At 46.3% G+C, this 27078-nt stretch overlaps 1 protein-coding gene across 2 annotated transcripts in view; it reads left to right on the top strand.

Annotated features, from left to right (window-relative positions):
* Nucleotides 1-25944, top strand: part of CA6 (carbonic anhydrase 6) — a 34763-nt gene extending 8819 nt beyond the window's left edge. Inside the window, exons 2-9 of one of the 2 annotated variants that reach the window (XM_059875210.1) lie at nt 1182-1307; nt 4969-5148; nt 11184-11332; nt 14445-14537; nt 17938-18007; nt 19830-19987; nt 22396-22519; nt 25523-25944. In XM_059875210.1, coding sequence (XP_059731193.1) covers nt 1244-1307; nt 4969-5148; nt 11184-11332; nt 14445-14537; nt 17938-18007; nt 19830-19987; nt 22396-22519; nt 25523-25644 — 960 coding nt within the window. In that variant the 5' untranslated portion in view covers nt 1182-1243 and the 3' untranslated portion in view covers nt 25645-25944. 2 annotated transcript variants of the gene reach the window in all.
* The last annotated feature ends 1134 nt before the right edge of the window (nt 25945-27078 follow it).

Below are 27078 nucleotides of genomic sequence, written 5' to 3'. Positions count from 1 at the left end.
CCCAGGATACATGTTGGGATGTGGCTCGTGAGCTGGGACTCAGCATCCACCAGTGATTCAAGAGTTAGGATGAGGAACTTCCCTGGTGGTCCAGTGGTTAAAACTTTGCCTTCCAACACAGGGGGTGCAGCCCTAGGGCAGCCCTAAGTCTGCATTAGTGGCAGGTGTCTACTGCTGAGGCAGGCAGGAAATACCACGTAGCATCTGGCTGGGAGTTGATGATGGACAGGGAGGCCTAGCGTGCTGCGATTCATGGGGTCGCAAAGAGTCGGACATGACTGAGCGACTGATCTGATCTGGGAGCTAAGATCCCTCATGCCTTGTGGCCGGAAAACCAAAACATCAAAAAACGGAAGCAATGTAACAAATTCAATAAAGACTTTAAAAATGGTCCCCCCCCACACACACACAAAATAGGCTTAAGAAAAAAAGAGGATGAGAACAGAACAGCCTACAGTTGGATTCTCCATTTCATGCTCAAACATGGGGCTTCCCCAGTGACTCAGCAGATAAAGAATCCACCTGTAATGCAGGAGACAGAGAGACGTGGGTTTGATCCCTGGGTCAGGGAGATCCCCTGGAGGAGGAAGTGGCAACCCACTCCAGTATTCTTACCCGGAGAATCCCATGGACAGAGGAGCCTGGGGGGCTACAGTCCATGGAGTCTCGAAAGAGTCGACACCACTGACCACGCATGGGGCCCAGGCCGTCTCTCCAACTGTCTGGCTGAGGGCAGCCCTAAGTCTGCATTAGTGGCAGGTGTCTACTGCTGAGGCAGGCAGGAAATACCACGCAGCATCCGGCTGGGGTTTTAGGCACTGGCGATGCTCCTCACCGGTTCCCTTCCTGGGCCCTGCTTGCCAGGAACGAGGTCACAGAAAATGCCATTGTTTTGGAAAAACCTCCCCACTCTGCAGCCCTCTGCCTGGGGCCATCTCCTTGGCCCGAGGTAGTTGCTTGCCCACAAAGGCTGCACTGTGTGACCCTCTGAGTGAGTTTTCATAAATCAGACAGCAAACATCCGAACCCTCAGGCGAAGTGGACTCAGTGCTTGTGCCAGTGGTGATGGGACAGGTGCGCGTCACCTGGCCAGGGAAGCGGGTGTGGGGGGCGTGCTATTTTTCAGTGGGCACAGCGAAGGGTGGATCAGCCAGCCAGACCCGGTAAATTGTTATTTACAGTTTCTGAGCCTTTAAAAGAGGAGCCTCCGCAGCATCGGCCCTGACTCCAGACCTGCTGCAGCATGATCACCCTGCTATTCCTGCTCGTGGTGGGAGCCCAGGCCCAGCACGAGTGGACCTACTCAGGTAAGGCCCACCCCATGGGCAGTGCCCACTTCTCGAGGGTGAAGCCTGGTCAGTCAGGGGCGACCACGTGTGACAACTCTGTGTGGTGCTGTTGAGGGCTCTGCGTCTCGGGCTGGGGGAGACCTCGGTTAGGGAGAAGAGGACAAAGTTCTCCCCATGGTTTTCCACTCCTGGTGCTGGCTTGACAGCCCACTCAGTGCTTCTGACAGCAAAGCCATTTGCACTCTTTGTCTGTGTAGATAAAAAATAAAGTGGTTATACGGAGTGAAGTAAGTCAGAAAGAGAAAGACAAATACTGTATATTAACACACGTGTATGGTATCTAGAAAGATGGGACTGATGAACCTATCTGTAGGACAGCGAGGGGCTTCCATGGTGGCTCAGACGGTAAAGAATCTGCCTGCAATGATGGAGACCCAGGTTCGGTCCCTGGGTTGGGAAGATCCCCTGGAGAAAGGAATGGCTGCCCACTCCAGTATTCTTGCCTGGAAGATTCCATGGACAGAGGAGCCTGGCTGGCTATAGTCCATGGGGTCACAAAGAGTTGGACATGACTGAGCGACTATCACTTTCACTTCAGTAGAGATGCCAGCATAGAGAACAGATTTGTGGACACAGGAAGGGGAAGAAGAGCGTGTGATGAATTGAGAGAATAGCATGGAAACAAACACATTACCATAGGTAAAACACACTGCCAGTGGGAATTTCTGTATGACTCAGGGAGCTCAATCCAGTGCTCTGTGACAACCTAGAGGGGTGGGATAGCGTGATGGGAGGGCGGTTCAGGAAGGAGGTAACATATGAATGCACAGGTACTAAGTCGCTTCAGTCATGTCTGATTCATGGACTATAGCCCACCAGGCTCCTCCATTCATGGGATTCTCCAGGCAAGAATATTAGAGTGGACAGCCAGGCCTTCCTGCAGGGGATCTTCCCAACCCAGGAATCAAACCTGTGTCTTTTATGTCTCCTGCATTAGCAGGCAGGTTCTTTACTACTAGCATCACCTGAGAAGCCCAGATATATGTATACCTGTAGCTGATTCATGTTGATATATGGCAGAAACCAACACAGTATTGTAAAGCAATTATCCTCCAACAGGAAAAAAAAAAAGTGGTTGAAGGGAGCTCCTTGCAGTCCCACCGAGAATGTGTGGGGTTTGCAAGAACTTTCTTATTGGAAATTCCATTATACACAGTTTATCTAGAATGACTCAATGTGCCGAGAACCAAGTGACCACTACATGGCCTCCGGGCTGGTCTCTCTCCCTTGCCTAGCCCTGCTGAAGCCCCAGACTCACACCTTGAGCCCCACTTACAGGACATGAAGTGGAAAAAAAAAAACTCTGGTGTTTACCACAGGCCCACATGTGAGCCAAAGAGAGGAAGATTGTGGGGTTCAGATAAGAAATACCTATTCTGCGTGGCAGGAGCAAAAGCACCTGCCTGGCCCTACTCCTTTATGTCCTGGAGGGAGGCATGGGGCCCAAGAGGATGCTCACGGCTGCTGGAGTCAGGAGCAAGCAGGTTTTGAACCTGTTCTCTGCACAGTCCACCCCGGCCTCAGATACTGGGGGGAGTGTCCACCTAGGGTGTCCTGTTAAGTCAAGGGCAGCAGAGTTAGGGACATCATGGGAAGGTTCAGGAAGTCTGGCAGCAGAGGGCAGGACAGCCAACTGACCAATCATTCTGTCTGACCCAGAGGATCCCTCCCTGGCTCAGCGCCATGAGACCCCAGGGTTTCTGCTTGGGCAGGCCCATAGATGCTGAGGGTGGTTGTAGGGTAAGGACAAGCGAGGATTCCCACAGTGCAGACTGTCCCTCTCAGCTCAGCACAGCCTGAGACTGTGGCCTTCTGGAAACACCAGGAGTACAGGAAAGCTACTGCAATTACCTCTTGGAAACACTTGAGAAACCCCCATGCTGGCAAAAAGCAATTTGGCCCATGAAGGGGCTGTGCTCAAGACGTTTGGCCTTGGGACTTCCCTGGGGTCCAGTGGTTAAGATTCTGTACTTCTAATGCAGAGAGCAGGGGTTCGATCCCCGGTCCCAAGACCTTAGATCCTGCATGCCAGGCACGGAGCAAAAAAAAAAAATTCTGACTTTGATGCTTGCATCTGCCTCTAGGAAAGACTTGCCTACAATTTGGTGTGTATTATTGAATAGTGAGGAGAGGAGGAGAAATAAAGAATTGACTTTTTATTGAACCAGGAAACTATAAGAAGCTCAGATATGATCATCTTTCTCAAAATAACCTGTGGATGACACAGCTGCCCAGTGAGGGGGAAAGAGAGCTGGAGTCCCTGTTGCAAATGGGTGAGACCAGACTCCTCAACTGTTTGCAGGCTGAATAACCCATTACAAAGACTTGTTTTTTTTTTGTTTTTTGTTTTTTAATTTTTTTGGCTGTCCACACAGTGTGTGGGATCTCAATTCCCAGTCCAGGTATCTAACTGTGGAAGTGCACAGTCTTAACCACTAGACTATCAGGGAATTCCTATGATGACTTGCTTTTATCACTCTTTTCTGTGATTAGTAACTACCTTTAAAAAGATGAATTTCCTTTCTTTGACATTTTTTCAACTAATTATTCTAGGTCATCCTTGAACCTGATGCTTCGTTTCTTGCCTTGAATCCACAGTGTAGGCACCCAGGTGGTCTTTACAATACTGGGAACCAGTGAAGAGGGGTTGGGAAAGAAAAGAGGTGGGAAGGTCCTGCTGGTAGGGTGTAGATGGGGCTTTGATAATGTTGAGGGCTGGGAAAGGAAACTGCCACTCAGAAGAAGTGAGGAAAAGCCCTTAAAAGTAACACAGGAAGGCCAAGGCCAAAGAGCCCTCAGGACCATTTATCATCTGTGTGCCAAGTTCCTTTAGTCAGGTCTGACTCTTTGTGACCTCATGAACTGTAGCCCACAGGCTCCTCTGTCCATGGGATTCTCCAGGCAAGAACACTGGAGTGGGTTGCCATGCCCTCCTTCAGGGGATCTTCCCAACCCAGGGATCGAACCTGTGTCTCTTTTATCTCCTGCATTGGCAGGCAGGTTCTTTACCACTAGCACCATAGCCAGATCCCATATTCATCAGCTGACAGTCACTCAAAGGAAAAACCAAAGCTAGGTCTTAAAGATAGCCATTGCTTTCAAAATAATAAGCCATGTTCTCAGGGCCAGTGGTTGCAACAGAAAAATTAGGAACCAGCCCCGAAGCCCTCCAGGGTCTGTGAAGCTGATTTAGAAGCCCTTCCTGCCTCTTTGGGCTTCCCAGATAGCTCAGTGGTAAAGAATCCATTTGCCATTGCAGGAGATGCAGGTTTGATCCCTGGGTCAGGAAGATCCCCTGGAGAAGGAAATGGCAACCCACTCCAATATTCTTGCCTGGGAAATCCCAGGGACAGAGGAGCCTGGCAGGCTACAGTCCATGGGGTCACAAAAAGTTGGACACAACTGAACAACTGAACAACAACAACCCACCTCCTGGAGGCCCTGCTCTGCTTTCTGGAAGGCAGGCCTCCGGCCTTGATCTCAACCTCTGCCGGCCTCCCTGGCCAGGCCCTGCTGTGAGCTACCAGCTCTGGCCTCTATACTGGGTGAAGTGCCCACAGAGAGGGCCCGGCTGGGCAGCACTTCTCACTGTGACCCCCTTGGCTCTCTCCCATGTCAGAGGGGGTGCTGGATGAAAAACACTGGAGGCTGCAGTACCCGGACTGTGGGGGGACAAGACAGTCGCCCATTGACCTGAAGATGAAGAAAGTTCGGTACAACCCTTCCCTGAGGGCTCTGAACCTCACAGGCTACGGACTCCGGCAAGGGGAGTTCCCCATGACCAACAACGGCCACACGGGTAAGGATGGGCGACAGACCGGCTTCTGTCCCTGGGGGAAGCGGGCGGTGGGGGAGGCTGGCAGGGCTGCCCGGAGCTGGACACCAGAGCTGCAGAGTGTGGCCTGGGGGCTGCAGGTGTTGAGTCCTGGCACTTCATCCCGGGTCATGCAGCAGCTGTCTGTAGACTCAGTTCCCCACTCACCCCTTCATTTCGCACTGGCCTCTCTCCAAGCCCACTCTGACCCAACCAGCGGAAATTCAGCAGACAGACAGGCAATGCAGCGAAGCTGCACGGCCCACTGTGTGTTCTGTTGATCTGTGCCCTGGTCTGATTGGCCACGTTTTCTATGTGTGAAGGTCAGACAGGAAAGGCTGGGTGTTGGGGCCCCCCTATTTTAGAAGCCCAGATTGGATACTTATAAAATCCAGCTATACCTTGGCACACATCTTTCTCATTTTCACCATGTGGGTTCATCTCCTCCAAGCCTCAAGACAAGCCCAGAGGGAGGTATTTTTTAGGCTGAAACCAGGGACTTTGAGAATCTAAGGGACTTCCAGTCATACAGTCTCTAATGGTCGAGCTGGACACAGTCCCCAGATGTCTGATTCCTCCACTGTGTCCTCCTTGGAAACATCCCTTTCTACTCCCATTACTGTCCATTTGCATAGGCTTATGGAGGGTAGGGTCATAGGACTCAGATTCCCTCTTTGCTCTATTGAGAAAATAAAACCCATTGCTCTTCATGTGGCTGGTGAAGGTAGCAGCCCTCAGATACCTATGATTTGGATCACCAACCTCCACAAATAATTCATGAAAGCGTCATTTTATCACGAATGTCAAGATCCTGCTTCCAACATCACTCTCTGAAGCATCTGGGAGGTTGGCAGAAGAGTGGGACCTTTTCAGACTGGCTTCTTTCCCCTGTGCTGTGCTGTGCTTTGTCCCTCAGTCGTGTCCAACTCTTTGCGACCCCATGGACTGCAGCCCGCCAGGCTCCTCTGTCCATGGGATTCTCCAGGCAAGAATACTGGAGTGGGTTGCCATGCCCTCCTCCAGGGGATCTTCCCAACCCAGGGATCTAACCGGGGTCTCCTGCATTGCAGGCAGATTCTTTGCCAGCCGAGTTACCAGGGAAGCCCTACTTTCACCTAGTCATATGCATTGAAGGTTGCTCTGTGTCTTTTCACAACTTGATAGCTCCTTTCTTTTTTGGCATTGGATAATATTCCATTGTCTGGATGCACCAAAGTTCAGTTACCCATTCACCAACTTAAGGGCATCTTAGCTGCTTCCAAGATTTAGCAATAAGGATAAAGCTGCTATTAACATCAATGAACACCAATGTGTAGATGTTTGTGTGGACATAAGGTTTCCACTCATTTGGGAAAACAGCAAGGAGCATGATTGCTGGATTGTATGGTAAGAGTATGTTTAGTTTTGTAAGAAACTGCTCATCTCTCTTCCAAAGTGGCTGCACCGTGTTGCATTCCCACCAGCAATGCACGAGTGTTCCTCTTGCTCCACATCCTTGCCAGCATTTAGTATTGTCAGTGTTCTGGATTTTGGTTATTCTCATAGGTGTATAGTGGCATCTCATGGTTGGTTTAATTTGTATTTCCTTGATGAACTGTGCTGTGGAGCATCTTTTCATATGTGTATCTGCCATCTGTGTATCTTCTTTGGGGAGGTATCTGTTATGGTCTTTGGGTTATCTGTCTTCTTATTGTTGAATTTTAAGGGTTCATTGTATATTTTGGGTGGCAGTTCTTTATCAGATGTGTCTTGTACAAATATTTCTTTCCAGTCTATGGCTTGTTGTCTACTTCTCTTGATGCTCTCTTTTTCAGAAGTTTTAAATTGTAATTGAGCCCAGCTTATCAATTCTTTCTTTCATGAATTGCGTCTTTGCTGTTGAATCTAAAAAGGTACCATACCCAAAGTTATCTGGATTTTCTCCCATGTTATCTTCTAAGAATTTTATAGTTTTGTACATTACATTTAGGTCTGTGATCTATTTTGCATTAATTTTGGTGAAGCATATAAGGTCTTTATCTAGATTCTTTTTTTTTTTTTGCATGTGGATGTCTAGTTGTTCCAGCACCATTTGTTGAAGAGACTCTCTTTGCTCCATTGTATCACCTTTGCCTGGTGGCTTAGTGGTAAAGAATCCACCTGCCAATGCAGGAGATGAAGGTTCGATTCCTGGGTCAGGAAGATCCCCTGGAGAAGGAAATGAAAATCCACTCCAGTATTCTTGCTTGGGAAATCTCATGGACAGAGGAGCTGGGCAGGCTACAGTTCATGGGGCTCACAAAGAATCAGACACGACTCAGCAAGTAAAGAACAATAACAACATCACCTTTGCTACTTGGTTAAAGATCAGTTGAATATATTTATGGTGGTCTATTTCTGGGTTTTCTTTTTGGTTCACCGATCTATTTATATATTCTTCCACCAAGACCACACCGCATTGATTATTGTAGCTTTTTTTCCCCCTGGCCTTATAGAGAGGTGTGTGGGATCTTAGTTCACGACCAGGAATTGAACCCATGCCCCCTGCAGTGGAAGTGCAGAGTCCTAACCACTGAACCTCCAGGGAAGTCCCTACTGTAGCTTTTTAGTAAGCCTTTAAAAAAAAATTTATTTATTTATTTGGCTGGACTGGGTCTTAGTTGCTGCATGTGGGATCTAGTTCCCTGACTAGGGATCAAACCCAGGCTCCTAGATGGGGAGTATAGCATCTTAGCTACTGGAGCACCAGATGTCCCTACTGAAGCTCTACAGTAAGTCTTAAAGTTGGGCATCATTGGTGCTCCAACTTTATTCCCCTCCTTCAACACTGTGTCAGCTATCCTGGGCCTTTGGCTTCTCCATGTGAATGTCAGAATTAGTTTGTTGACATCTACAAGATAACCTATTGGGGTTTTGATTGGGACCACACTGAGTCTCTAGGTCACATTGAGAAGAACTGACATCTGGACAATAGTGAGTCTTCCTATCCAGGAATATGTACTACCTCTCCATTTTTTTAGTTATTCTGTGACTCCTTTCATCAGAATTTTTCAGTTTTCCTCATATAGATCTTGTATATAATTCGTTAGCTTTATACCTAATTATTTAATTGGGAGGGAGTGCTAATGTAAATGATATTGTGGGGTTTTTGTGGCTTAAACCACAGAATCTTATTTTCTCACTGTTGTGGAGAGTAGAAGTCCAAGATCAAGCGTTGCAAGATTAGTTTCTTTTTCAAGGCCTTTCTCATTGATTTGCAGATGGTCAATGGGATTGTGTTCTTAATTTCAAATTCTGCTTTATATATCTATTTAATGTTTATATCCTTCCATTTTTATTATTAGATTAGAATACAGATATAAAATTACATTTTAACAAAAAGAAATCGAAAACACACTTGGATGTTGAGAGAAAGTGCTGCAAAAGTTTCTAAAGCTTATTTTCTTCTTTTCCAAAAAATATTTATTTATTTATTTGGCTGCACCAGGTCTTGGTTGCAGCGTGCAAGATCTTCAGTTGCGGCTTGTGGGATCTACTTCCCAGACCAGGGATTGAACCCCGAGGTCCCCTGCACTGGGAGCATACACCACCAGGGAAGTCCTTCTAAAACTTGCTTTCAGTTTCTCTATTTTGTTGTAGACATGAGCACAGAAAATGCTCAGATCATGTGGTTTTTCTGGGCTGATAAGAATCTGGTTAAATTAGTTCCAAACAAAGAAGAGTAAGTTCTGGAAGTTAAATCAATTGTCAGAATCCGGAAGGTTCAGCAAATTGATTTTGGGGAGGACGGCTAGTTGGCCTCACCTTTTCAAAAGCACAGTGATAAGCCCAGAAGTGCTGCCATTTTTCAATCCGGCCTGTGCAATCCTGTTGATACAGCTTGAGAACTGAGACATTCTGTCTGCAGGGGATTGTGTTTCTGGGGAAACACGCTTATCGGGATCTCTGTTACGTCTTCTGTGGTACTAACTGTCTTCAGCTCTGCAGTCTCTGGACACAGAAAACTGAACACCTTCTTTGATAAACTCTTCCATTTTCCTCATGGGAGCACTGACTTTGAGGCAGGCCACATTTTAAGCACTAAACACAAAACACCTGTTCTGCCAAAGGGCATGTAAAACCTCAGAGGCCAGATTCCTGCCTTCTGGCTTATTATGAAGCTGTCATCACAGCTTCCTGCTGCTTCTGGAAGGGAAGCAGGGGGCATTTGACAGATATCAAATTCCTAATTTGGGGGTTTTTTGGCCACACCTTGAGAAGTGTGGAATCTAATTGCTTGACCAGGGATCCAACCCATGCCCCCTGCATGGGAAGTACAGAGTCTTAACCACTGGACCACCAGGGAAGTCCTCAAAGATCTCATATATGCTCGTTAAGAAATGTGCTTGCTTATAACTATCATCAATGACTTTAAATAGAAAAACCTTATTAACAAGACAGATGCTGACTATCCCTTTCCAAGTCCTAAGTTATACTCTCATAGATATTTTTCTTGGTCACTTTTGGGGTCACTCTGCATGTCTCCCTTTTGCCTGACTCATTCCAAAATATAGAGATTTCTCTGAGGCCTGAGCCAGTGGAATAAACAAGACAGCTGTCTGACCAGAGTGACTTCCCTGTAGAATGTCTGTAGGGCCCAAGGCATGAGTTAGCTAGAAGACTGAACCATTTTCCTGTCGGCAAGAACCTAACATTTGAAACTGTTGATGATTACATCAAATTCAATCCCGTGCTGAGAGTCTGCGTGTTCCCTGACATGCCACAGAATTTGATCTCTTGTCTTCTGAAAACAAATTGAGGCCTGCAGTGATGATGTCCTGTCCAGGCCTGGTTCTGCCTGGACCTATGAACTGAGTGACTGCAAATCTTTCTACCTCCCTGGGTTGGCTCTTTGGTCCATAAAATAAAAGGACTTCTCTAGGGGTCCAGTAGTTAAGAATCGGCCTGCAAATGCAGGGGACACAGGTTTGATCCCTGATCTGGGAAGATTCCACAAGCCACGGGACAGCTAAGCCCAAGCACCACAACTACTGAGCCTGTGCTCTAGAACCCAGGAGCTGTAACTATTGAAGCCCACATGCCCTAGAGCCTGTGCTCCACAAGAGAAGCCACCATAATGAGAAGCTAGCACACCACAACTAGAGAAAGCCTGAGCAGCAATGAAGACCCAGAGCAGTTCAGCAACAAAAAAAGGGTTGAAACCCTCAGGGATGCTCCCTTCTATGCAGCGGGATGGGTTGTTAGTTGGGCTGGTTCTAGAAGTCAACGTGGGATGAAGATTTTAACCACATGATGGAAAAGATAATGACCTCAATTCAGCCTTCCAGGGTATTCACCTCAGGTAGTAAAAGTAACGGAGAAGGCAATGGCACCCCACTCCAGTACTCTTGCCTGGAAAATCCCATGGACGGAGGAGCCTGGTAGGCTGCAGTCCATGGGGTCGCTAAGAGTTGGACACCACGGAGCGACTTCACTTTCACTTTTCACTTTCATGCATTGGAGAAAGAAATGGCAACCCACTCCAGTGTTCTTGCCTGGAGAATCCCAGGGACGGGGGAGCCTGATGGGCTGCCATCTATGGAGTCGCACAGAGTTGGACACAACTGAAGCAACTTAGCTTAGCAGTAAAAGTAATCAAAACAGTCCCAAGAGGCCCCACTTCCTGTTCCCTACCCTGTGGGCAAATTCCAAAATTGGCCACAGGTGAAGAGTGGAGGCTTCCACACTCACTAGCCCTATTTTTTCAGGGATAATCAGTTGGACCTGCCCTTTGGTGTCCTGCCCCTGACCTGCTGGTCCTGAGTGGGAAGGTGTGTGCCCTGGGACAAGTGCCTGTCCAGCCCAGCTCAGGGCCTGGTCCCCAACTGGCCCTGTGTGCCAGTGCCTCCTCTGCGGGGTCACCCTGCCCATGGCAATCCAGGTCTGTCTATAGCACCAGCTTGCTCCAGGAGTGGGCAGGTGAGCAGGGTCGCTGCCTCACCTGCGGGCCTGCCCTGTCCCCGCCCGTCCGCACACTCCCTGCCCCTCGTCTTCTCTTCTAGTACAGATCAGCCTGCCATCCAGCATGCGCATGACAACCTCCGATGGCTCGCAGTACTTAGCCAAGCAGATGCACTTCCACTGGGGCGGAGCATCCTCGGAGATCAGCGGCTCTGAGCACACTGTGGATGGGATGCGATACATAATTGAGGTACCTTCAGGCTCCTCTTTCTTTCAAACCCCATAGTCATGTTTGTGTTACTGTCTTTTTAAAAAATATTTATTTATTTATTGGCTGTCCTGGGTCTTTGCCACTGCGAGGGCTTTTCTCCAGTCTGCCACCCCATGGACTGCAGCCCTCCACGCTCCTCTGTCCATGTGATTTCCCAGGCAAGAATATTGGAGTGGGTTGCTACTTCCTCCTGCAGGAGATCTTCCCAACCCAGGGATCAAACCCAGGTCTCCTGTGTTTGATCGGCAGGTGGATTCTTTACCACTGAGCCACCTGGGAAGCCCTGTTTTAAAAAATATTTATTTATTTTATTTTTGACTGTCCAGATCTTCATTGCTGCTAGGCCTTTTCTCTAGTTGCAGTGGTTGGGCTTCTCACTGCGGTGGCTTCTTTTGTGGAGCACGACTGTAGAGCCTCAGACTTCCATAGTTGTGGCATGTGGGCTCAGTAATTGCAGCTCCCAGCTCTAGCGCATAGGCTCAGTTGTTTCGGAACAGAGGCTTAGTTTGCTCCTCAGCATGTGGGATCTTCTCAGATCAGGGATCAAACACAGGTTTCCTGTATTGGAGGCAGATTCTTTACTACTGAACCACCAGGGAAGCCCGGTTTAATTTATTTTTAATTTATTATCACTATTATTTTTTGGTGGCTCTTGCTGCTTCTAGGCTTTCTCTAGTTCCAGTGAGTGGGGGCTACTCTCTGTCATGCTGCACAGGATTCTCATTGAGGTGGCTTCTCTTGTTGCGGAGCTCGGGCTCTCGGGTGTGCAGGCTTCAGCAGCTGTGCTGCACCGGCTGAGTTGCCCTTTGGCACGTGGGATCTTCCTGGACCAGGGATTGAACTGGTGTCCCCTGCATTGCAAAGCAGATTCTTAACCATTGGACTACCAGGGAAGCCCTACTTTTCTCACTAAAACAGCCAAAAACACTTTGTGCAGTGGTGAGTCAGGTCACCCTGAGGTTAAATTTATTTTTCATTCACTCACCACTAATCACTGCTCTGTGCTGGGGGTTCCGGATGGGTCCCCTCCTTCACGAAGTCAGCCCAAAGCAGGAGTATACAGCCCAGAGAGTGGGGCAAGCCCTCTTTAGTTTCAGCTGGATTTCTGTGTGGTAGATTTGCTGGTTTCCTCTCTTGCTTAGGATGGGTGCTTGCCAAGTCGCTTTAGTCATGTCTGACTCTTTGCAACCCCATGGATCGTAGCCTGACAGGTTCCTCTATACATAGGATTTTCCAGGCAAGAATACTGGAGTGGGTTGCCATGCCCTCCTCCAGGGGATCTTCCCGGCCCAGGGATTGAACTTACATATTTTAAGGCTCCTGCCTTGGCAATCGGGTTCTTTACCACTAGTGCTACCTAGGAGGCTTCATAAGGAAAGCCTATTGGATTCTACTTCAAAACAGAGACCTGATGAGACACTACCTGAAAAGATGTGGCTAGTGAGGATTATTCGGAGAAGGCGATGGCACCCCACTCCAGTACTTTTCCCTGGAAAATCCCATGGATGGAGGAGCCGGTGGGCTGTAGTCCATGGGGTCGCTAGAGTCGGACACGACTGAGCGACTTCACTTTCACTTTTCACTTTCATGCATTGGAGAAGGAAATGGCAACCCACTCCAGTGTTCTTGCCTGGAGAATCCCAGGGATGGGGGAGCCTGATGGGCTGCCATCTATGGGGTCGCACAGAGTCAGACACGACTGAAGCGACTTAGCAGCAGTAGCAGCAGCAGCAGCAGTGAGGATCATTACTGCTTCGGATGACCATGGATTTACAGTGGCCTCCTGAGGTAAGGGGGCATATGCCCACTCTAGGGAGACCTCAGGAGAACCTTGTGGCCTCATATGATCTCCTGGAACTCTGCCAGCTTGTCTGCCTGGGAGAAGGTATATTGCCATCTCCCCATAAGAGACGCAGGTTTTATCCCTGGGTCAAGAAGATCCCCTGGAGGAGGGCATGGCAACCCACTCCAGTATTCTTGCCTGGAGAATCCCATGGACAGAGGAGCCTGGCAGGCTACCATCTGTGGTGTCACAGACAGTCAGACATGACTGAAGCAACTTAGCACACAGCACACGTAATCCCACTCATGTTCTTTGCATTCTTGTAGAATTTTCTGGTCTTTTTTTTTTTTAGCATCAAAATTTTAATTTAAACTTGATTCACATATTTTATACATTATTCTTTTTTATTGATATATATATATTACTGAAGTATAGCTGATTTACAATGTTTCAGGTGTACAGCAAGAAGATTCAGTTATACGTATATACATATATTACTTTTCATATTATTTCCCACTATAGGTTATTACAAGATATTGACGGTAGTTCCCTGTGCTATACAGTAAACTTTTGTTGCTTGTTGTGTATCTGTTTTTTTTAAATTAGAAATCTAGCACTGATTCTTACTAAGCAAACAAGTGGTATACATTATTTTTTTTGTATTGAGTACAGGCTATGCAAATTAAGCTGTTTCAATAAATATTAGAAATGTTCATTACTTTGCAAATATAAAGGAAAATCAGCTAGTACAAACAATACAAGCCTGCATGAACCAGAGCTTCTCCCCATGAACATTTCTCAGCCCTCCCCTCACGTCCTTCTCAGAACTTTCTGGTCTTAGATCTTGTAGCCCAGATGGAGGGAGATGGTGGTCAGCAGTGTTTGTCGGTCAAGCAGAGGCGCCAGATGAAGCATCTTTTTTTCATTTTCCTCCTTTCCTGAAAACCTGAAGCATTTGAAGATTATGGGAATTGCCCTTGACTTGCCCTGATAGCTCAGCCTGTAAAGAATCTGCCTGCAATGCAGGAGACCCTGGATTGATTTCTGGGTTGAGAAGATCCACTGGGGAAGGGATAGGTTATCTACTCCAGTATTCTTGGGCTTCCCTGGTGGCTCAGTTGGTAAAGAATCCACCTGCCATGCTGATGACTTCAGTTCAATCCCTGGGTTGGGAAGATCCCCTGGAGAAGGGAAAGGCTACTCACTCCAGAATTCTGGCCTGGAGAATTCCATGGACTGTGTAGCCCATGGGGTCGAAAAGAGTCAGACACAACTGAGTGACTTTCACTCCCTTTCTTGCTTCCACAGATTCACGTCGTCCACTACAATTCTAAATATGGCAGCTATGAGGAAGCCCAGAATGAGCCGGATGGTTTGGCTGTGCTGGCGGCCCTGGTTGAGGTAGGCTGAACCTACACACTCGAAATTATAAACTGGTGGCAAAACAAGGTGTTAAGTGTAGACAAAGGCTTTTCCTACTTGTCTCTCCTAATGTATTCCCAAGCTCACAGTTCTTGGAAACACTGACTTGATAAAAAATCTACTCTTTTAAAGAAAAATATTTGTCTACTTATCTGGTCTTAGTTGTGGCATGAAGGATCTTTGTCCCTTATTGCAGCATGCAGCATCTTTAATTGAGACATGTGGGATCTAGTTCCCTGATCAGGGATCAAACCTGGGCCCACTGTATTGGGAGTCTTAACCACCGGACCATCGGGGAAGTCCCTGAAAGACCTACTCTTTCCCCAGTCCTTGCTCACAGTTACTGAGGTGCCTCTGGGTCACCAACCTCAAGGACGTTGGATGATCTGGACAAGCTGAGTTAGAAGAGCTGATCCCAGAGGGGCTGACTTGATAGAAATTGGTCTGAGGACATGAGAAAGCCTGCACCCTAGTAGACAGAGGCCACATCTCTGCATTCCTCAGAAAGTCTGGAAGGTGGGACTTACGTCTAGGCAGCAAGAAATGGTCAGTGAATATGATCCCCTCCCAAAACAAGTATATTAGCTTCCCTGGTGGTTCAGCTGGTAAAGAAACCACCTGCCAATGCAGGAGACACAAGAGACATGGGTTCAACCCCTGGGTCAGGAAGATTGCCTGGAGAAGGAAATGACAACCATCTCTAGTATACTTGCCTGGAAAATTCCATGGACAGAGAAGCCTGGCAGGCTAAAGTCCATGGGGTCACAAAGAGCTGGACACGACTGAACACAGCACATCAAAAACAAGCATATCAGTGCTCTGGAAATGGACCAAAGACAGGAACAAGGTAAAGCACTTACGTGTGATAAATGGTGAGAATTTTGAGTAAGAACAATGGAAGTTTGTGGGCTTCTTGCCTGGCATTCTTTCCATCTGCTAACTTGGTCAGTAAGCAATCCTAAAGGAAGTCAAACCTGAATAGTCATTGGAAGGACTGATGCTGAAGCTGAAGCTCCAACACTTTGGCCGCTTGATAGGAAGAACTGATTCACTGTAAAAGACCTTGATGTTGGGAAAGATTGAAGACAGGAGGACAAGGGACAATAGAGGATAGGATGGTTGGATGGCATCACCGACTCAATGGACACGAGTATAAGCAGACTCCAGGAGATGGTGAAGGACAGGGGAGCCTGGCGTGCTGCAATCCATTGGGTTGCAAAGAGTCGGACACAACTTAGCAACTGAACAACAACAACTTGGTCAGCAAGGTAGTTTCATCAGGGCAGGTGAACAGGAAAACCAGCAGCTTCACTGCCTGGTACAGGGATTCATTAGATTGGAAGTAGAGACTGAAAACCCATGCCCGAAGGGCGTTGCTGATAAAAGTAGCAAAAAACAGAAAAGGCAGAAAACAAGGAAAACTCGCAGCTTTGGGAGTCTGTCACGTCCTAACTGAGGTGAATGGCAAGGGGCAGGCCAATCAGAAGTCTAACTGGGAGATCCTGAAAATGAGAGAGCCATAGAGAGCTTGTATCGGCTTCCCAAGAAGGCCTGATGGAATGTGAAAGCTGAGTCTGACTTGGTAACTGGCTGACCTTTGAATGTGCTCCTCAACCCACATACAGATTCATCAGTTTGGGCTCCTGGGGTTTGAGCACAACCTCTACTAAAATCACTGAGTGACTGTAAAATTGTGCTGACCATAGATGGTCTAGGCTAAAAAAATAAAAATAAGACTTAAGACCTGAGCAGATTCATCAGCTGCTACACAGTACTATGGACACATATTCTACAGATAAAGCCCAGGCAAGTCACTGAATAGTTGCATGAACAACAACAAAAACTCCGCAGGATAGTTTTTAAAAATCAGAATTTAGATTAGCTACCATATATTATCTAAAATGTCTAGTAATCAAGGAAAAAGTTCAGCATGCAAATAGGAAAATGTGATCTGTATTTAGGAGAAAATGCTCAGTTGTGTCCAACTCTTTGCGACCCCATGGACTGTAGCCCTCCAGGCTCCTCTGTCCCTGAAATTTTCTAGGCAAAAATACTAGAATGGGTTGCCATGCCCTCCTCCAGGGGATCTTCCTGCCTGGGGATCAAACCCGAGTTTCTTGTGTCTCCTGCATTGGCAGGTGGATTGTTTACCACTGCGCCACCTGGGATACTCTCTAGCACAAAATGATGTAAGTTGCACATTGAAGTCACTAGAGCAACCATTAATAACTTAAAATGGTTAAATGGTACACTGAAAGTATTTGTTTAACATGAAAGGTAGCTAGAAGAACAGAGAAAGAGATGACACATTTAGAAAACAGATAAACGACAGTCAGAAATCCAAGGAAGGGGGTTGGGAGGAAGGAGGGGGAGGGATGTATAGGAGAGAGTAACATGGAAACTTACATTACCATATGTAAAATAGATAGCCAATTGGAATTTGCTGTATGACTCAGGGAACTCAAACCGGGGCTCTGTAACAATCTAGAGAGGTGGGGTGGGGAGGAAGGTGGGAAGGAGGGTAAAGAGGGAGGGGACATATATATAACTATGGATTACTCATGTTGATGTTTGGCAGAAACCAACACAATTCTGTAAAGCATTTATCCTTCAATTAAAAAATAAATTTAAGATTAGAAAAAGAAGAAATCCAAGAAAGTCTGAATTTTCACCCAGTGGAAGAATGGATCAGCATCACTGACTGAAAAAAACCATTGTTCATAGACCTTTTTCACCAAAAGCAACTTTCCTGTCTTCTAAAAAGTAAACACTCATTCAAAAAATAGAGGATGTCGGAGGTCAGCATTGGAGCAGTTTTGCCTTGGACATCTGGCTCTCGTCCATCCAGTCAAAAGTCCTGAGGATGAAGAAGGGAGCACTTGAGACCAAGCCCCCTGATCATAATGCATCTGGGGGCCTCCCTGGTGGTCCAGCAGTTAAGACCCTACACTTCCCCTACAGGGGGTATGGGCTTGATCCCCCTGGTCAGGGAACTAAGATTCTGCATGCTGTGTGGCAGTGGCTAAAAACAAAAACAAAAAACCCACAATGAATCTGACTGTGGCTGACAATGCCCAAAACAAGGTCACTGGGGATATTTTAACAGTGACTTTGGCCATTTCATGAGGATATCACCAGATACTGCCAAGAAGGTCTTTTTCCGGGAAGCTGCCAAAGTGCTTCAGATCTTGTCTTTCTGGAAGAAACTGGTGAGCCAAGGCAGTTGGTGCAAAGAAGCGCCAGACTGTCTCCCCGGATGCCTCCTTGCCCTCATAGCTCTGCACCACCAGCCAGGATACCAAACAGCTGAATTAAGGGAGATAGTACCAGATGGAGGACCCACCTCCCTTAGGTTAACTGCTCCGTGTTTCCCCTGCAGGTAAAGGATTATGCTGAAAATACTTACTACAGCAACTTCATTTCTCACCTGGAGGACATCAGGTATGCAGGTAAGAGAAACCAACAGAAGGCACACCAGGGCAGAGCAATGAGCCTGAGTGTGATGGGGATGGGGGGCAGGGAAGAGTCACGGGTGGGCAGGGTTGCAGATAAGCTTTCCAGGGGACACTTGGCTCCCTGTGCAAGGTCTCTGGCTCCAGCAGTTCCCGTGATTGGCTCACGCTGTACACACCTCTGGGAGACCCGTTCATAAACTACCTGTCGATTTCCACGACTAGGACGTCTGGATGGCCAGAGTTCCATGAATGAGGGATGTTTTCAATTAAGTCACCCTGACCTCTGGCCCCAGCTGGTCGTGATGATCCTAGTCCTCAGACAGAGATGAGCTCCTTGACCTCTGGCCCCAGCTGGTCGTGATGATCCTAGTCCTCAGACAGAGATGAGCTCCTTGACCTCTGGCCCCAGCTGGTCGTGATGATCCTAGTCCTCAGACAGAGATGAGCTCCTTGGTTTCCAGTTGAGAAGAGTCTCAGGAGTGAAGCCTCTTGCCGTGGTGTCTGTGATGCAGACACAGGGCTGGCCTCCCTGCTCTCTGCCTCCGGAAGGCAGGGTTCTCGTCAGAGCATTTGCCCACTCCCATGATCAACTCTTGACTTTAAGCTGTTACCATGTCTGCTGCAGCCTTGGTTCTGGGCATCTCACTCTGCCCCATATGCCGGTCTCCAGTTCCCTGACCTGAGTCCTCACCCTCTCCAGCGATCTCCTGACCTCCAAGTCATGGGCCTCCACGTTTTCACTACTAGTCACGCTTCTTGCCTCTCAGTTCTCTTTACCTGGCTTGGATGCCACAGACCATCATTCTGACACACCCATGCAAATGCCCTCCATCCCTCCACAAACTTACCTGATAAAGCCCTCCGCCAACTTCTACTTTCTCAGAGTCTGTAGCCAAACAGCCTATAGGGAATGTGCCTGAGAGAAACACAGATATTTCTAACTGGTATTACTTTCATTCCTAGCTAAAATATAAACAAGTACTAACACTGCTCAGAAATCCTAAAATACTCCTCTGGGCTTTTTCTTTTCCCCTCTCCACAATGATTGCATCACCTTTTCTCCTCTCTCCCGAAGCACCCCCTCCCTGGCCCCAGCTTCTCCCCTGACGGGATGCCTGACCTCCCACTTCATGGAGAAGGTAGCCAGTTACTCACTCATCTTCTTAACTTGGCAGTCCCGTGGTTAAGACTCCCAATTTCCACTGCAGGGAGCATGGGTTCAACCCCTGTTCAGGGAAGTAAGATCCTGCATGCCATGCAGTGCAACCAGAAAAAAAAAAAAAAAAAAACTTAGAAATTTTTTGCCTGCTCATTGGGCTATGCACTACTAGACTTCACAGCCTTGGTTAAACAAACCTGTTTATGTATATATCACAAAGATATCCTCTTTGCCATTAAAAAAATGCAGAAGTGCTCAGGGAAAAAAGCAGAGTTCCTGCCTCGTGCAGCATCTTTCGTTGCAGCATGTGGGATCTAGTTCCCTGACCAGGGATCGAACCCAGACCCCCTGCATTGACAGCATGGAGTCTTAGCCACTGGACCACCAGGGAGCTCCCATGAGTGTCCCCTGTCTATAGACAGGTGCATATCCCGCCAGGGCCACCCAGCCAGAGGAGGTATTTGAGTGGGTTTCTCCCCAAAGTCTTTGCTCTTAACCCTTTCCAGGAAGCAGTACACTGGGTGATGTTTCCCAATGATCAGGTTCTAAGTTCTTCTGCTTAAATCAGGAGATTTAAAGATAGTGAGATACGAGCCAGAGCTGTCCTCTCAAGGGGCAGCAGTGGTCCCTGACTTTGCTTCTCATCCCCTCTATTAGGACAAAGCACAGTTCTGAGGGACCTTGACATTCAGGACATGCTACCTGGGGACCTCCGATACTACTACAGCTACTTGGGGTCACTCACCACTCCTTCCTGTACAGAAAACGTCCACTGGTTTGTGGTAGCAGATACTGTCAAGCTCTCTAAGACACAGGTAATGTACAAGATTGCTTTAATATCCAAGTCTCTCCTTTCCATGGCCTGATCAACAAGAGCGTTCCCCTAAATCTTATCTAATGCCAATACCTGGGCTCCTATAGTGTTTTCTATGTCCAGGGCTGTAGTGCCTCACCTCTATCACCATGGGTGATCCTACTAGTGCTGTGCTGTGGCAGAAACGGGCCAACAGGCTTCAGAGAATCCAAGAAATCTATAGGCAATGCAACAACAACAAAAAAACACTGGGACCTGATTCAAGTCATAGGAGAAAATTTGCATAGTGAAGGCAAATATTTATTGAGTGCCGCTCTCACCGGGTATTACATGTGCAAACTCCATGTCCTTATGGGGCTAATTCTTTTTTTTTTTTTTATGGGGCTACATTCTAATCTCATAAATGACTTTATGCAAGAAGGACAGCTTCAGATTTAGCCCTTTACCATCTAAAAATATCTGTAGCCCTTTGAGGGGAAGAGCTGTATCAACCGTCTTTTGTCCTTGAGCCTAGCACGGGCACATAATAAGTATTTGTTGAGTTAAATAAAGGACAAATGTTACTGAGGTTGCAAAGCAAACCTTCTGGGTTCCTCAGAAGTGAATATTTCTCTTTTTAAATTTTCCATTTCCCTATTTCAGGAAAAAGTGCAAAGACCCCTTATTCTTATACCAACATGTAAAAACATTGCCAGCCAGGTTGAAAGTGCCCTGAGATACCTAACAAAAGTCAATGTTAGTTATCTACGAAAAATGCACCTTAAATTCAGATCTAGAAGAATTTCTACAAATAGTTATCTGAGATGAACTCAATTAAAAAAAATCACAAAATACTAAGAAAAAGGCACTATGAGTGAGTATCAGCAGAATTAGACCTACAAAGATTTCAGATATTATAATTATCAGCCAATTAATATAAAGTATGTTTAATATTTGGAGAAGGCAATGGCACCCCACTCCAGTACTTTTGCCTAGAGAATCCCATGGGCAGAGGAGCCTGGTAGGCTGCAGACCATGGGCTCACTAGAGTTGGACACGACTGAGCGACTTCACTTTTACTTTTCACTTTCATGCATTGGAGAAGGAAATGGTAAAGAATGCATAATATCTATAATTAAACATATTTGATATGTTTAATATGTACAAGAGTTTGAAATACAAGGAAAGAACAAAGTATAAAAATGACCAAGTCAACTTGAAAAAAAGTAAATTGTTAATTTCTAGAAATGAAAAGATAGTAACCGAAATTAGTTATCCAACAAATGAGTTTAATAGCATGTAGGACAAGTTCAAGAAAGAATTAGTAAGCTGGAAGACAGAGCTGAGACAATTATGCGAAATGCAGCATAAAGAGAAAAAGAGGTAGAAATATGAAAAAATAGAGAGGTATAGAGAACATTCTAGAAAGACCTGAAAAATGTCAAGTTGAAATTATAGTGGGAGAAGAGAGATGGCATAGAGAAGAGGAATAATTTAAGAAATGTTGACTGACAATTTTCCAGAGGGTTGAAAGTCACCATGTTATATAATAAGGAAGCCCAATGAGTCAATGAAAACAAAAAGAAGCCCACACTAAACACATCACAGTGAAGCCACAAGCTATCAAAGCAGAGAAGATTTAAATATCAGCCAAAAAGAAAAGACATATTTCATGAGAGACCTACGATTAGACGAGCATTAATTCAATGCAGCAACAATGAAAGTCAGGAAGCAGTGCAACAACTTTTTCACAGCACTGAGAGAAATGAGTAGCTTACCTAGAGTTGTACAGCAGCAAAAATGTCTCTCAAGAATGTAGACAAGGGACTTCCCTGGTGGTCCAGTGGTTAAGACTCTGCCTGCCAGTGCAGGGGACACAGGTTCAATCCCTGGATTCGCAGGACCCCACATGCCTCAGAGCAATTCAACCTGTGTGCCACAACTACTGAGCCTGTGAACCTAGAGACTGTGCTCCGCAACAAGAGAAGCCACTGTACTGAGAAGCCCTCACACCACAACAAAGTGTAGCCCCCACAGGCCACAACTAGAGAAAGCCTGAGTGCAGCAGTTAAGACCCAGCACAGCAAAAATAAATGAATAAATAGAATTTACTCTAAAAGAAAATGTAGACAAAAACAGGAATTTTCAGAAAAACAGAAATTGAGCTTGCTACTTGGTATGTCTCTGTTTACTTCTTTCTCTCTTTTCTGCTACCGGCTAAACCTGTAGAAAAAGATTGAAAGATATTGTCAGAAGAATGACTGGGTGGATGAATGCCAAGGCACATAGTACCCAGAACCGCTTCAGGACTTGAGATCGTCTTTATCAGAGTTATATAAATCCAAGCGCTGGTTCAACTGTTAACTAATTAAAAAAAAAAAAGTTACCCAGTGCCTCTCCTCTCATTAATTCCTTTCATGTTGCTGGCAGATTGAGAAGCTAGAGAATTCCTTACTGAATCACCAGAACGAGACCATCCAAAATAATTACCGCAGCACTCAGCCCCTGAACCACAGAGTGGTAGAAGCCAACTTCGTGTCTCACCCTCATCAGGGTGAGTGAGATCAACTCTCGTTTGTTCTTTGCCATGTGCGATGATAGTTTCCTGTTTTCCTCCTTCTCTGGGTGAACCCGTCTCTTCTGGCCACAGTGAGGGAAGGGGAGTCATCTAAGCCTCAGGGGGCACAGGTGGACCAATCAGAACGGGGCTTGGGTGAAGGGCATGACTCATTTTCCCAGTCCAGGCAGTGGTACTACTGAGTAGGACAGAGAGGGTGATGAGAACGAACCAGCTCCAGAATATCACCTAGTATTGGCCAGAGACAGTGGGAGAAGCAAGATGTCAGGAACATAAGATGCTCCCATAGAGTGTCGGCTCAAGTGAACCTCATCATATCCAACTCAGATATTTCCCCCACACTTCTATCTTGGTCTGCATTACAAACCCATCCTCAACTCCTCCCATAAATTCCCTCAAGGTGGAGTTAACTAGACCACATAATGCTTATTACCTTTTCTTGGGGATCAAACTGGGGATGGATTAGCCACCAAATGGCCTTTGAGCCTTGCAGGTGGCTCAGTGGTAAAGAAACTGCCTGCCGGTAGAGGAGAAGCACAAGATGCAGATTAGATCCCTGGGTCAGGAAGATCCCCTGGAGGAGGAAATGGCAACCCACTCCAGTATCTTTGCCTGGGAAATCTCACAGACAGAGGAGCCTGGTGGGCTACAGTCCATGGGGTCACAAAGAGTTGGACACTTCTGGATGCACACAGGTGAAGCTGCAGATGCCAGGATGCTGGAAGCAGGCATAAGTGGTCCAGTTTCCCCGGACCTTCCAGTCCAGGAGGTGGGGCTTCAGCTGTGTCGGTTTGACTTACCTCATTTCTGTGGTCACAGGAATGTAAATATTCTGCAATTTCCCATCTTTATTTTGTCCAGTTCTCTGTAAAGTGGTGGTGAACTACACACATTCCCTGAATTCACTTTACAGTGAATTCCTTTACAGTATATTCCTATTAACCATTCCTGATGACTTTATTGGAGTAGGAAATGGCAATCCACTCCAGTATTCTTGCCTGGAAAATTCCATGGATGCCTTTATATTCTTTAATAAATAGACCTGGTCTCCAGTCAGTATTACCCTATCTCCGCATGTACCTTGCAAAAGTTAAAAATTTCCGTACATACTCCTCAGCACAATAAAGCTCCATTTATAGTTTTCTCCCCATCTCTCCTGGTTCATTTATTGTTTCCCATTGTATCAGTTTGCTCCTTTCATACAATACTAACAGGAAAAATGATACCAACTATAATTTTAATTTCCCCATATTATAATTTATACGATATTGTTGTTGTTCAGTCACTAAGTCATGTCCGATTCTTTGTGATCCCATGGATTGCAGCATGCCAGGCTTCCCTGTCCTTCACCATCTCCTACAGCCTGTTCAAACTTGTGCCCATTGAGTTAGTGATACCACCCAACCACCTCATCTGTCTCCACCTTCTCTTTCTGCCCTCAATCTTTCCCAGCATCAGGGTCTTTTCCAGTGAGTCAGCTCTTTTCATCAGGTGGCCGAAATATTGGATATTAACAGTCACAATTTCTTTTTCTAAAGGATGACACCCTCCTAAACAGGTCCAATCACTAGCAGACTAAACAAAGGGAGCTTAGACCCATTGATCTGTCTCCTTGTTCTAATTTTGCTATGCTCCCTGTTTAACATTTTATGCTATTCTTGCAACAAGCACAGATTGTATCATTCTCCTTAGGCCACTTCTCAAATGCTCTTTCCATTGAAGCAGGGCAGGAGTGTCATCCCAATGTACCCTCATGAGCAACCTCAGAGGTTCTAATAACCACCTCTTAGTCCAGAATGTCCCATCTTGCAGTATGTCATTTTGGCCCTCACTTCTGAGACTTGCTATTTAGGAGGCGTACACGAATTCCCAGGCTTCCCTGGTGGCTCAGTAGTAAAGAATCCTCCTGCCAATGCAGGAGACTTGGGTTCCATCCCTGGTTTGGGAAGATCCCTGGAGAAGGAAATGGCACCCTGATCCAGTACTCTTGCCTGGAAAATCCCAGGCACAGAGGAGCCTGGCAGGTTACAGTCCATGGGGTCACAAAGAGTCGGACATGACTTAGCAACTAACGACAGCGATAACAATAGCAACAACATACCAACTCCCAGGAGGTAGGAAGAGGGCTTCCTCCCAACCCCAGCCAAGGGATCTGAACAATGCCCTTCCTTTACTGAGAAGAGAACAGAGAATTGGGCATCATCTCACTCCAACTTTACTCAGACCCAGACTTCTATGTTGGAGAAGGCAATGGCACCCCACTCCAGTACTCTTGCCTGGAAAAATCCCATGGACGGAGGAGCCTGGTAGGCTGAAGTCCATGGGGTCGCTAAGTCTGGCATGACTGAGCGACTTCACTTTCACTTTTCACTTTCATGCATTGGAGAAGGAAATGGCAACCCACTCCAGTGTTCTTGCCTGGAGAATCCCAGGATCAGAGGAGCCTGGTGGGCTGCCATCTATGGGGTCACGCAGAGTCGGACACGACTGAAGCGACTTAGCAGCAGACTTCTATGTAGCAACCCAACTGTACAATCCACATGATATTTCATAGTTCTATAGTATCCATACCAGATTGGTTAATATGATCAACTCATCAGAGATGAATGACCTGAGAAACAAAGATCAGTTATAAACACAGGAGAATAGCAAAATCAGCCCTCTTGCAACTTATTTGTTAGAAAACACCTATGTATTCTAAGGTAAAGGCTACTGAGCTTCACATGAAAACCAAGGGTCAAGGGTTGAGCCATCTTTGACATGTCACCCCTTGGATTCTGGCAGCTTACAAGCCTAAATTCAGACATAGCAAGGATGCCTGAAGCCAATGGGATGGGAACATGGCAGGCATATGAAAGAATCAAAAATATTTCTCCTAAATATTACATGTAGGGAGTGGTATCTGGCTGTCCTGTGTCCCCTGTTTTCCTGAATCTCTTCAAAGTTCTGACTTTTTCCTGTTAACTCTTCTTTTTATAGAATACACTTTAGGCTCCAAGCTCCACTTTTATCTAAACAACATTGACCAAAACCTTGAGTACCTGAGAAGATTTATTGAACAGAAGATAACAAAGAGGAAAAAAGAAAAGTATTGGCCTTGAAGAGTGAGCCCTGCCTTCTGTTCAAGAAGCCCTGGGTGTCCAGATCATACCATTTCTACCGAGGCAGCTGCTTAATTTACGATTAAAACAGGAGAAACCATCATCCATGAACGGAAGTGAGATGGCTTAAATGCATGAGAAGGGTTTGAGCGAGATGATACCAATGGGAATTGACTGGAATAGAAATTTAACTACCCTCCTCTCGAATCACATACATTGATTTGTCTTAATTAGAAATCAACCTGAAATCCTGATAGCATTTAAATGAAATAAAATAACTTTGGAAATTTGTTATTTAAACTTCTCTTTTCTATTCCTTTGTGCCATTTCAAATATCGTTTTTTTGCTCTATCCGGAGGGACCCAGGTGATGGGGTAGAAATGAAGGTGGGAGGGATTTCCAGCTTTTTTCAAAAGTTCCCACTGACGTTATTGAAAGGTTAAAAATGAAAGTTTCCAATCAACAACTGATATTTTTATAACTTTTATGGAAACTGTAAGTACTATTATTTGTTTGTATTATTATTGTTAATTTATGCTTCCAACTTTTCACTATTACAACAATGCAGAGTAGGAATTTGGCTGTGCTCAGTCACTTCAGTCGTGTCCGACTCCCTGCGACCCTATGGACCACTGCCCGCCAGGCTCCTCTGTCCATGGGATTCTCCAGGCAAGAATACTAGAGTGGGTTGCCATTTCCTTCTCCAGTGGTAAAGTGCGAAGTGAGTGAAGTGAAGTCGCTCAGTCGTGTCTGACTCTTTGCGACCCCATGGACTGTAGCCTACCAGGCTCCTCTGTCCATGGGATTTTCTAGGCAAGAGTACTGGAGTGGTTTGCCATTTCCTTCTCCAGGATTTGGCTGAGTTAAGCTTAAAAAACCTGACTTCCCTGGTGTATCAGACCAGGGAAGAATTCACCTGCTACACAGGAGAACCGGGTTCAATCCCCGGGTTGGGAAGATCCCCTGGAGAAGGGCATGGCAACCCACTCCAGTGTTCTTGAAACTAAAAAAATAAACCCAACAACAACAAAAGCCAAAAACACCCAAGGAAAAAAGTAAAATGGTTTCAGGTGATATTAATTTGGGCTAATGTTATTTCTCTAGATTGTCATTGCGAACATTTTAAAAACTATCTGCATTGGCATGGAGCCTTTACCACTACACCACCTGGGAAGCCTTTTTAAACTAAGTTGCTGTCTATTTTGTGATCCAAAAGTTTTGTCCTGGGAGGGAGCTGGGAGGACAGAGGGCACATTGCATCCTAGTGACAGCAGAAAGTGTGGTTCTTTAAAAAGCCACAAAAACAACCTCCTGCTGTCAGTGAGAAGAAAGCCACCTGGCCAACCACCCCCTTCAGGGGCAAGCCTCGGTCCCCCAGGAGCGGAAGCTGGGAGGACCCCCTTTGCAGGCTCTGCAATTTCAGAATTCCAAAAC

Source organism: Bos taurus, chromosome 16 (assembly GCF_002263795.3).
Source record: "Bos taurus isolate L1 Dominette 01449 registration number 42190680 breed Hereford chromosome 16, ARS-UCD2.0, whole genome shotgun sequence".
NCBI lineage: Eukaryota > Metazoa > Chordata > Mammalia > Artiodactyla > Bovidae > Bos > Bos taurus.
Note: the sequence above shows the minus strand (reverse complement) of the source record. Positions and strands in the feature narration are given on the sequence as shown.